At 35.7% G+C, this 12,562-nt stretch overlaps 2 protein-coding genes across 6 annotated transcripts in view; one reads left to right on the top strand and one right to left on the bottom strand.

The window, feature by feature from the left end:
* The window catches only part of LOC113685851 (adenosine receptor A1), a 13,610-nt gene extending 7,727 nt beyond the window's left edge, over nt 1-5,883 (bottom strand). Inside the window, exons 1-2 of one of the 3 annotated variants that reach the window (XM_089201961.1) lie at nt 5,166-5,883; nt 3,782-3,818 (exon numbers count right to left, since the gene is read on the bottom strand). The gene's annotated coding sequence lies outside the window, so the exon portion shown is untranslated. Of the gene's footprint in view, nt 1-22; nt 319-3,781; nt 3,819-5,165 lie in introns of those variants that run through there. The other 2 variants (XM_089201960.1, XM_089201962.1) reach the window with 2 other exon arrangements.
* LOC113685855 (5-hydroxytryptamine receptor 4-like) overlaps nt 1-12,562 on the top strand; it is a 27,164-nt gene extending 14,602 nt beyond the window's left edge. For 2 of the 3 annotated variants that reach the window (XM_089201974.1, XM_089201976.1), the window contains exon 2: nt 10,396-12,562. In XM_089201974.1, coding sequence (XP_089058100.1) covers nt 10,420-11,316 — 897 coding nt within the window. In that variant the 5' untranslated portion in view covers nt 10,396-10,419 and the 3' untranslated portion in view covers nt 11,317-12,562. Of the gene's footprint in view, nt 1-7,955; nt 8,063-10,395 lie in introns of those variants that run through there. The other variant, XM_089201975.1, reaches the window with a different exon arrangement.

The raw sequence follows: 12,562 nt of genomic DNA, 5'->3' as shown, positions 1-12,562 counted from the left end.
GAACAACATAATCTGTACTTACCAGTGCCGTGGTATCTTTTAGTTCTGCTAAAATCACCAAGGTAAAGGAAACCGTGTGAAACTATTACCGAGACTTACAATGTTGCTTGATCGCTGGTTGTTTTAACAGTTGGTCTCCAAACTGTTTCGAATCTTCTAGTCTAACCTTCCGCGCGACGTTAAAATTATTTATTTGCGTGTGGTCGAATGAATAGGCGTCAGTCTATACCTAAAATTGCTTTGGAGTTAAAGCGTAAAAGCCCTATTTGTAAACACTATTGTTCAAAGCGGAACCACATTTTTATCTTTTTGTGCATCCCTCCAAGTGTACAAAAACACAATTTACAAATAGCGCGTCCGCCATGCAGTTTTTCCCACTAGGATATTTTCAGTCACCAATCATTGAATCAGAAAAAATTCTTGGATTTTATTCACCTAAAGGAGTCACAGCAGTGAAAAAAATCTTAATAATAGCCTGGGGTTATGGTTGGAGATATTAAATATTAAGTAAACAAAGTTCAAGTTCAATTTATTTTGCCGGCATAAGATGACCTCTTCACAGAGATACCTGACAAGTAGATACGTAGGATAAGACAAGTGTGTGATTAATATTTGTCATATTATGCAGCTTGAAGTCAATAAGGCCATCATCAAATATTTATTTTTTTTATCCGAAGATTTTTGTTTTTGATTTGCCACAACTAAGGCCTTCTACAAAGCTAAGACCACCTGCCCTCACTAAAGAAAAAATAAAGGGACCCCTTTTGGAATAGTTCATTAGTTTTACTTCACCCGCAATCTATCTTTTTATTTTTGTTCTCAATCAAGCAAAGAATGCATCATTTTCACTTAAATATTCTCAATGGGTAGCGTAGGTAGTTTTCTTAATACAAACTGAGATATTTTTGATTGAGGAGCAATTAAATTTCATTCTAAATTACCTGTATTTCATCAATTTTAGGCTCTCGCAAAACCTATGGGGTCATGTATACGAAAGTATCTTGAAAAATTTGTGTAAGTGCCTGTCCAATCACGATCAGCAATCAAGCCAACCTGCTTAAAAATCGGTAATCTAAAACACATATTTTTTCGAAGTCTAAAAACAGCAAACTGGTACCAAAGGAAGTATAATTATTATAGAAACTAAAGTTATATTCGTAACGTGTAAGTTGCATGAATTATGATTCACAGCCTGCTGCTAATTCTTGCTAGTTATTTTCGTGCAATTTGCATAATGAGTTTACCATGTACGTTCGGCAGGATTCAAGAGATATTTTTTATGTTACGTCCAGAAATCTATAATATTCAACTAAAACCCAGCTGTACATATCGAAATTGTCTTCTCACAAAATGTTGTGGCAAAATAGTGGCAGAGCAATGAAATTGTTATCACAATCTAAGTAATAAGAAATAGGAAATTCTTTTAACTGTTTCACCCCTCGAATGAGCTAACTCACCAACAAGGTCTGTTTAGCTCTGTGGAAGAGCATCCAATTCCGGAATCGTTCGGTTCCCAAGCAAATGACTCTTAAACATCTCTCGTTGATCGACAGCTGCGTTTATAACTTAAATAAAACTTCTGTAGACTTGTTTGTTTTCTTTTGACGTAGAACTGAGCACTCATAAGTTCAGGTTTGATCTGAGAAATTATTAATAGCCCTCAAAACTGAGACATTTTGTCTAAATAAGAGATTTTCCCCAAACAGCAATATGTTGATTCATTATTTACAGCAACCTTTTCTAAAGGATTAGTGCAGGGGTGGATCTTCAATCAATGTTCTTCAGTTAGTCCTCCGTTAATGTTTTGTTTCGACCCGCCGCCTTTGCGCCATAAGTAATTTCAAATTTTACTTGACAAGGTTTCAAATTGTAAAAGGGTGAGGAATTTCTCAAAAGAATGCTCAAGTGCAATTTTGCCTTGGAACTGATTTTTGTTAATTACAAATAAAGTTTCAAACATTTTTCACTCTCAGACTGAAATTCTCGCGACAAGAGCAGGTATCATCACTTATCTGGGGAACTGAAATATAGTCAGATTTCTTACAAAGAATTAACATAAACATAATTTTGCTCGAGAATCCCAGGACTTCAAATAACAATATACCTTCAACAAAGTAAATATGATTGATAGACCTGATAATGACCTGCAGCGTCTGTATTTTAATCCCGAAATTTTTCCGAAAACACTTTTCAGTGGTGAAAAATTGTATAGCATTGCTTGACTATCTCTTCGATTACTGTTGATATGCTATCTGGATACACGATTGTGCTCCAGGTATGAGTGTCGATCGATAAATTGCGATGTTTTTTACACGATTAATAGCGGTATCCTTTGAAAGTCGAATAAACCGACCCTTGAATCCCCCCCTCCCCCTGCGCTAATTGTTCTTCCAAAATGTAAAGTAGATCAAAAGCTTCGAGGCAATATGTGTAACGCAGTGAAGGTCATATCATAAGCTTGCTTGTCGAAGTATGTAAAGTTAGTGAGTCCTCTCAGTGTCGATGAAAATTACCTCATGATAATACAGGGCCTTGATTACTTTTCTACTTTACTTGCTCAGTGAGAGCCACGAGGCTTCTTTGTTTGGCATCATTTATTTTCCTAGCCTTTAAACACTACTACTGCGCAAACTCCACGACACAGTCTCACGGAAATGTTCGCACTTTTTAGGGCGGATAAACGGCCACTAAGAGCTTAAACTTGAACTTACATCGCTCATAATGCAGTAAATTGCGTTAGAGAAACAATATAGCGCGAGGAAGGGAAATCGCTCACTCCGTCCGTGCAGGATTAAGGCGAGTTTTTGTGAAACTGCCCCTGAAAGAGGTTCCCCAAACAATTTAACTTTTCGAAACATATTACGTTTAGAGTCTAAATGAACACGGTGCAGTTTTTCACTTTTCTTGGATGAAATACAGCAGCAGAATGACCCTCCATTATAATTCAAACGTGGAGTAAATTGAGCTAAAAGGGAGGCATCGTGGCTTTTCACCATTTTTCCTCCTTTTGTAAAATTCCACGCTTAATGTGAAATCTGAGAAATTCCTTGTTGCACTCCGGAAGTTGCAATAGAGTGTTCTTCTTATTTCTTCAAAGTCTAAAAGAAATAAATCATTACCTAACTGCTGCATGTACATGGAACTTATAAAGGTCTGTTAGATTGATTTTTTGTACAGGATTAGTCATTAAGGGGTTAGACTGTACACCAGGAAACTGACTGGCGTTAGAGTGAGTTAGATTTTTGACAGCAGCACAAAGAATATATTTTCAACAGGAGAAGATTATCAAATATTTTCCAAAAGGAAGATGATTTTGAATCACTTGATGGTTAGGCCAGCTACAAGCCATGGTATAATTCAGCTCGACGATTCAATCATAAAATTATGAGTAAGATGTGGAATTCACATATACATTTTCACCTGTTATCCTATTTATTCGTTGGCTCAAAGTACTATAAAGAACATCGAATTACCGCTACCAAATACATTCATTCCAATCAACCTTCATTGCCGTTACCAACAAATACAAACTCAGCGGTTTTATTCTGTTTGCATATGAATGTTGCACTCAGACTGGAATCCCAGTTGGAAGCTCTCACAAGGAGAATAAATTGCCTGTTGGGTGCATGCAAATGATTACGTTGGAGAATATAGACAGAATATATATTTAAACGTCGAGAAAATCAGTCAGACATATCGTTCACAGAACCATCAAATGGAAGAATAATCCCGTTTAGATTAAATGCTTTCATTTCAAATTAATTATGTTTTTGTTCCGCACCTGCCATCCTCCTACACTGATATTTCCTTTAAAATATCTGAAATTGAAAGAAAGACCTGTCGTCCTGAATAAATCGAAGCTAAGGCTATGTAATCTACCATAGGGTGTAAATTTCGATACAGTCCGATTTTCAACTATCACGTCAGTTTATTCGACGAAACGTTAGCTCGTTAGCTTAAAGCGTCCCCAGGGAATGTTTATTCCATTTTTGAATGGTTGCCGTTAGTAAGCACCAAATATTTAACAGCAGGTGTATGTAGCATGATAACGTCGATGTTTTGAATAAACTCCATGTATATCCTGGATACCTCTTAAAAATCCAATTTTAAAAGCTTTCAGTTCAAGAAGAGAACACTTTAAAGATAAACCAAAAAAAAAAAATCCCTTATATGTTTGGCAAACAACAATTAAGAAATGAACCGCAGACAAAAATCAAGAATTCTCTCCTCACCGCTAGCCTATCTTTTCACGCTTATTACATTTTATTTTCTTTATGCTTGTCAAGTTTTAAGCGACAAATTTTGCCCTGTACAATTATAGTTATAAGTTGATTACAAAATGTCGCCAATTCTCATTCAGTTCCTCAATCTACCTCTCTGCTCGTTAATGACACTATATTCATAGTTAAACATAGCTATGATTAAATTGATTTGACACAGCCAAATTGTCTCAGTTGATCCAAAGAATGAATAGCAAACCGAAGAAAAACATCTGCTATTTTTTGTGTGTCCGTGAAAATAGACTAAATTATCCTCTCATCGTCTCTTTCGAAAACGTTACACATATCCTATATGGCTCAGTGATAAATGTAAGTTTCCAAATATGGCATTAATAGATTTGAGATACAAAACACCGCTAATTAGAACTTTTTTGCGCAAAACGAATTATTTAATATGTCTTAGAGCATTTTGAATTATGAAAGATTAACAAAGCCGACATAGGTTAAACTGCATCCACTGCAAAAATTACCATGAATTACGTCTCGATTTTCGCTGAACGACAAGTAGATTTACAAAAGCCAGTAATGTTACCACAGCTGCAGTTTGTATTACGAAATTTGAAAAGATGTCTTTAGAGGGAATAAATTACAGAAGAATTACATTTTTCTAGACGGAGTCGAGTAAGAGAATTCACGAAACAAAAGTGTTTAGAAATCAAGTGTATGTTTTGGTTTCAGGCCTCGATCTTACATCGACAGGATTCTTTTCATTTATGGGAAATTCCGAAAACAGAAAGGGGAAACAGGAAGAACATTGTTTTAGAATATTTCGATCGGTCGAACTCCTGATCCTCTTGCTTACTTGATTCGTTTCAAGAATTTGTAATTTTCGCATATTTACGAGTCAATTTGATACAAATTTTCAGATTTACTTTGCAGACTTACCTCAAAAAGACATTATCCTTTTGACCTTAACTTCGCTGTGAGAGGAAAACTGATAATGGAGTCCACAGTTTGAGGTTTCAATGTTTCATATCTCATATCAGGATGTTTACATTAGGAATATGCTAATTGTGAAAATTGTTGAATATTGTCGCAAATGATTCAGCGTCGGGCTTGGCTTACATCTACCATCTTAAATAATACAGTCACCTTTCTTTTAGGCCAATTACAGATAGTAGATAAAACTTCGCCAAAACAGCTCTTCAAATCATATTTTGATACAAGGCAAAGCAGTAATTCTTATTTTAGAAATTCGACAATTAAGCTTAAATAGTCTAAAAGAAAACAACAAAAATCTGATGATGCACTTGTCTGCAAATTTTAAATTAAAAACGAGGAAAGCTCCGTCAATCAGTTGGACTTTGAATATGCTACATTTTCCTAGCAAAATTTCACGAGAAAATTGAGAAGATGTTCTGGTGCACTTTGTCACGTAAAATCAACAATCATTTTACCAATACAAACATGAATCGTGGTATCAAAGATTTGAGACGTGCAAATTCATTTGAAACGCCGACTGCCCTAAGCAAAAATGTTGCGGTTGGATCCATGTCATTTGATTTCCATTGTACCAACGATTATTATTTAAACGACACCCGAACACAATTTGTATTTGTGCAAAACCATATTTCAACTTCTGCAAATAACCGTAGCTTCTAGTAGTTTCTTTCACGCAAAGTCGCGCAAATAACGAAATATGTTTGTGTAGTAAGAATTAACCAATAGGACCACCTGCCAAGTTTCTCAAATTACAGCATTTCATATCAGTGGAACGCCTGCGGTGATTTTGTGGGAAAAAGCTTTAATTTGTGTGGTTTTGACAAGGGGAAGTCGCGCTTAAATATATTGTTGTGTGGGGGATATTCCAATCCCACGTACAATTGGATAAAGCGAACAATTTTTCTAGTCTTCCGCTAAGAAGCAATTTTCATTCTACTTTCCCTTTTAGATGTAGGAACACGGTATACATGAAATGATTAATAAAAGTGAAAGGAACCTTTTATGTTGCAATTCTCATTAAAGATTGTGACAGTAATTTATTTAAACTTTAGTAACATCTGTCCAAATCGGACACGGAATTGGATATCAATATTTTCTTTTTGGAATTATGGGATTGGTCAAAAGCCTCGCTTTGTTAAGGATAGAATTCTTAATTCTGTACTAAAGGGAACGCTTTATTAACTTTTCGATTTATAACGTAACTCTCACAAAACATTTGTACATAAACATATGTACTCAATTGCAATAACGTTATCATAGCAAAAAGCAAAATTAAAAAAAAAAAAAGGAAAAAGCCAAATACATATTTATTAGCATACAAAACTCCCCTCTAGCTATATACGTTGGCCATATACGTGCCAGCCGAATAATTTTGTAAATTCTTGTAAACCGCGTGAGGGTATCGGATTTTGTCTAGAAACTTCCATCGATCGTAAAAGTAAAAAAAAGAATGATATTGTAGTACCGTTTGGTTATGATATATGCTGATTCGTATGTGTTTTGCTTTTGGTTCCTTCCTTTTTCTTTTTCCTTTTTCCTTAAATATCATTTTCCGCAATTAGATGTATACATTGTACCAATCCATATTTCCACCATCTGTTTTTCTATTGAAATCTTATGACAACAGGAGACACATTTAAGAGACAATTCATCGAAACGTATACCTGTCTCGTGTCCAAAAGCTTTGCAATAATCAACAGCTAACTAACCCCACCCCCCACCCCCTCTCTTCCAGCCCCTGGCTCCACTATCCCCTATTACCATTCTAAGAACCCACTGCTCAGTGCAACTTTTCGGAATCATCATTTGCTTTGTTTTTAATGTTTTTGCCGTCGTTGTTGTTGTTAATACCATCATCTTTATGCATGCTAGAATCCAGCTCTTAGTTCATCTTTAGGACACCTCACTGTCTTATGTTGGTTTTTCTCGGTCATTATGTTGCTGTAGCCTCTTTTTCTATATTGTTTTATTGATTTCGTAAGTTTTTACTTAAAATCTTTAAAAAGAAGTGATATTGACTTACGCACGCGCTACTCTACTATTCAAGTCATATGATTTCCAAATAATGTGCTTTTTTTTATCAAATCAGGCCTTTTTTCAAAGGATGCTGCTGTTTCTAATTAGTGTTACTCTTTGTTATTCTTAACAATTTTTCCGATAAGTTGCTCCCTATTTTCATAAATATATCGCGTCAATTAATTTATAGAACAGCTGTCGCAAACCTTTTAGTTTGATTTAAATTCTATTTTGACCCCTAAAATTTAAAACACGATTAGACAGGAACTGCAGGAAGAAAAAACTAAACTTCATTGAATTTATCTTTCTTTTTCGGGGGGGTGCTTGGTAAAACAGTTCTTTTTTGGAAGATGCCGGCTGGAAAGAAGTAATGTTCCTTTAGTTCGCTGATTGAACGTTTCCCGTTAATTTGTTCAGCGGGATTTGACTCGGCCTTTTCCGCTGTTTCCTAATGAGAATTTAGCTCTAAATCCCTTACACTGGCTTATTTCCGACCCCATTTTAGCTCAAATTTGGAAGAATGCATGAAATCAGAGGATTGGTGTGAAACATACAACAAAATGAAATATTCAATTATGATAGATTAAAAAAAAATCCAAATTTCACCTACCCACAAATATGAGGGATCGATTTAATAACTTTTCTCTTCCCAGTAGGGCGCTCAGCCTTTAGGCACCAAACACTGTAAACTTAGCTAATCATTCTAAACTTGAATACAGGAAGTTGCAGCTGAAAGTAGATCGAGAGCTTTCGATCGCAAGAAACTGAGCGCCGTTTCAAAATTTCTCCATACTTACCTAAGAAGGATTAACCACAATTCCAAGGTGATGTATTGCTTAAAACGTCCTGACGCCTTCTGCTTTCATAGACCAACCGTATTTAACGATCATGGCATTTATATTTATAGAAACTGTCGACGAAAAGATCCTCTAGATCTGTGAATGATATATTGGGTTTTTCGTCTTTACAACGGGAACTAGAAGATGGGATTTTCTAATAGAAAGGTTTTTTATCATTAAATGTAGTCGTAGATCCGAATGACATTTTAAGTCATTGATAACCGACTGATAGCTTCTGACTCAGTACATTTGGAAATTAAGCAAAAATGCATTTTTTAAAAACATAAAAAATCGATCAGTGTTACAAAGAAGTTGGCCAGGAATGAGGAAACACAGAGTAACCGAATTTTAACCTGATCCATTGATTTTTATTTTAGCTAGAAATCTCGAGTAAAACACATCGAAAAGACGTTATTTGAAGGGGTGCCTCCAGCTACCGTTTATTCATGAATTGCTAAAGACTGCATTGTTGAATAAAATATCTTGATTCCCGTCAATTGTGAGGGAAATTGAAGGTGAACTATTTTGGACCAAAGCGAAGCTTTTGAAAGAAGCTGTAATTTGTCCACATTGTTTCGCCTAAGCTACTTGGAAAAAAAAAAAAAACAGAAAAAAAAAATAACACCAACTGCAGTAATTGCTTCTTAGGAAAACCATAATTGAATTTTCTTGCGTAAAACCTGATTTATATCTTGAATTCGGAATGCATATTAGTTGATGCTACCTTGGAGTCTCTTATGGCTAATAGACCATCCGAAAAAATTCCTTTAATAAGTAATGTATCGGTCTACGACTTCGACTTTAATTTGTTTCCCTATCTTTAGAGCATTCTTATGAGTTGACAAAAATATTTATTCCTTCAAGCTCTTATTTGTGTTGAAAAATTTCGCAATTACTTACGCACACTTAAAAAAAGAAAATATATGTTTCAATAACAGCACAGTGATACTTAAAGACTGAGAAAGACTTTTTTCTAAACCCAATATGCTAGTTAGTTAATTTGCTACAATTTCTTCGATTGCGGCTCACTTGCGAGAATCATTTCGCTACATCGACTATACAGATCAGAATACAATGTAGTTTATTTAAATATACTTTCTGTTTATGTCACTCGAAAATTTGCATCGGAAGCAAAATTTCCGATGCTAAATGAAAGATTGCTCCGTTACTAAACGTCAAGATATTTCCATGTTGTTAAAATTTGATGTTGAACAGTTGGTAATAGAATGAACGTGTTAGTCTGTCCAGTTTTGGAAAAACACTAGAATAGCGGAGGAAAAATTAGAGAATATTAGAAAGGCTTACTTTCTGACTAATTACTGAGCATGATCCAATTTGTTCCTCTCAGGTGTTGCCATTTTTCATGTAAATAAATAACAGTTTCCTTTTCATTTTTCCTGATTCAAAGAAACGTGGCATTTTTATTGTCAAGATTCTGACTCGGCTCTTTTATCATTTTAAAATTATTGAAAATGAATATTATTATTTTAAAGGGGGGGGAGGGGGGAGGGGGGAGGGGGGTTGGGTGTAGGATTTTAGTTGTGTCACAATAGTAGTTACCTGTCACATTTACCTGATGCCCCAGTAAGGTTCCTTAATATTTTAATGAATATTCTAATGATCCCGAAAAAGGCAGTCAATTTTCGAATGAATAAACACTATGATCGAGGCTTTAAGGACCCTCATCAATAACGGAAACACAGATTCAGCCAGCTCTTTCTCGAGCCCTCTGATAGGCATGAGTCAGTGTAATATGCCTTTAAAATTTTATTTTCCACAAACCTCTTTCATAACGGCAGAGCTTATTTTTATTCATCCATGTACATGCACATGAGACTTTGGCCTCGATTTTGAGAGATACTTTTACTGTCTTCAAAATAATTTCCCTTTGAGGCAAGAGAAGCAAACCACACAAATACAGAAGAGTAGAATTTAGGACCACCATTTAAGGAAGAGGTTTATTCTCGATGCTTTGGTAAACTTTTTGATGACAGGGAACCACACAACGCAGCCAAATACTCAGTCATCACCTGTCGCCGTTTTTTTTCTTTTCTTCTCACGGAGGCTCGAGTACCTTGTGTTAATGCCTAGTGTGATAGGTCAACTATATTAGTTGAAACTCTGGAAAATAACCTTCATTGCACTTATCACCTTTATCCAGTCTTTCCCGGCCTAGGGCCAGTACTATATTGGGCGAAAGACTCGTGGGTCTAGAATCTATTAGTGCAGCCCAAGAGAATAGTGAATGATCTACCACTGTACTGGCCTTAACAGCTTTACTTCCTCTAACAATATTTTTTTCCTCATCCCTTTTGCAGTTTTGATTATCGATATCATTTACGATGATGTCTTCGCAAACTATTGGATGGAGTGTAGCATTTAGCCTGATTGCTTTTGCCATCGTGTCAGGAAACGTCCTAACAATAGTCGCCTTCTGTGGTTGTAAAAAGCTGATGCAGATGCGTGCAAGCTACTTCCTACTCAACTTGGCCGCTGCTGACTTACTTGTCGGCGCAATAACCGTTCCCATGTACATAATTCTGCTAAGCCATCACATTGACAACGTCACATATCAAAGCGTATATACTTCTGTGGACATAGCTTCAGGTTTCGCGTCTGTTTTCACACTAACAGCCATTGGCTTGGAGCGCCTTTACGCATTTTGCAGACCGCTTTACCGAGTCCACGTTCTGACAGATCTGAAATGCCTGTTAATGATTGGAATGGTGTGGATTCTTTCCTTCGCTATCACCATACTTCACTTATTGTACAAGTTTCATGCTATTTCCTTCGACGTATTCTTTTATGTTATGATGTCATCGTTAAGCGTATGCTTGGTCGTCATTTGTGCATCATATTTAGGCATTTGGATAAGGGTTAAATTCTATTTTACCTCTCAGGGCCGCGCTTCAGGGAGCGATAAAAAAGTAGCAAGAATGCTTTTGACCATCACATTGACTTTTGTTCTTACGTGGCTACCTTTCCATCTCCTGAACATAATTAACTTTTTCTGCGATTTCTGTTTAACGACCAAGCTGCCTCACAATGCCTTGTTTTTCTGTAAATTACTGCACTATGCCAACTCATTCATAAATCCGATTATCTATTCGTTTCAAATGCCTGAATTTAGAATAGCACTTGGTAGAAAGTTGTGCAAAGAGACATTTGTCGTCGTGGAGGAAACGCCCAAAATTGAAGAAATACCACTGGATAACATTGGAGGTGCAGAAGACCTGTGAAGTTAAAGTCAAGGAAGATAACTTTGAGCTTCCAGTGGTCATCTTTGCTATCAACAAACAGCATTTGGGCTGCGAGAGGCTATCATTGAAGTATAATTATATGTGCCTACATCAAGAGTGCTAAGACTAAGAAAAGAGGATAAATTTCAAAAAGAGGGTAACACATCAGCTTTGTTAAATATCGTGGTGTTTAGGGCTATTACGTCCATTATACCATCCGATTTAGTAGTAAAACTTTGTACCAATGGTTACCAATGATACCAATCATAGTTATTATGAATTACCGTGAAATCAATTTAATTAATTGATTTATTACATTGATTTTGAAATCAGTGGTGATCCTTGCAATCTGATTGGCTCTTATTTGTTAATTTTTTGCTCTAAATCGTGTCTTTTCCCCAGCCAATGAGGAAGCTTCATTAAAATACAGAAACCAATCGCTTGTTTCAAGATACCAATCAAATTGCACGAAAATAATAAAAATACAACAAAAGCTCTTGCAACTTCTTCAAACCAGCTCACTACTGTATCAACAAAATATTTGAACAGACTAGAAAATCCCATGTCTAAACAACTGATATTGCGATTTAAATATTGGTGTAATAAAGTGGTAAATGAACTTTGTATCATGCAGTTTGGGTCTGATAAAATACTTGCGATTTCAAATCACGCATATGATTTCAGACCTAGTAAGATACATGAAAAAATTACTCAGTTCTGATTGGTTAATATAAATACAGTTTTCGGGTAATTCGATGTAGAAGAGGGTTAATTCAGTGCAAAAAAGTAACAAACCAGACTGAACAATTCCTTGAACCGTTTAGCAGGACTTTAAACTTTCTTGCGCCTTTAAGATGTGAAAACATCATTGTATATTATTGTTTTGATCGCACGCGGTTGTTTTTGCCGAACGCACTTGAATAGATTATTTTGCACTTGATTCGTGCGCTTTGCTTCTGCGTAATTATGATAAGCTATTTCGTATTTTTTCATGTTTACTATCAATAAGTAATCACATGATTTTTCTCGTGCAATTTACAGTAAAAAAGCACCAGTAATTTTTTTCAAAACCACAAATTGCACTGGCCCTGCAGGCTCGTGCAGTTTTGTTAGCCTTTGAAAAAACTTATTCGTGCTTAATTATACCAAATTGCACTCGAAATTATGTGATTACCTATACAAAGTGCACTTCACCCAGTTCAATTACTATTAGTTATTGTGGTTGAAATAAAAGAATTAAACAAAC

The sequence above is a fragment of the Pocillopora damicornis genome, chromosome 3 (assembly GCF_964200805.1).
Source record: "Pocillopora damicornis chromosome 3, jaPocDami1.2, whole genome shotgun sequence".
Classification (NCBI taxonomy): Eukaryota; Metazoa; Cnidaria; class Anthozoa; order Scleractinia; family Pocilloporidae; genus Pocillopora; species Pocillopora damicornis.
The sequence above is the reverse complement of the archived record's forward strand: the minus strand, read 5'-3'. Positions and strand labels throughout refer to the sequence as shown.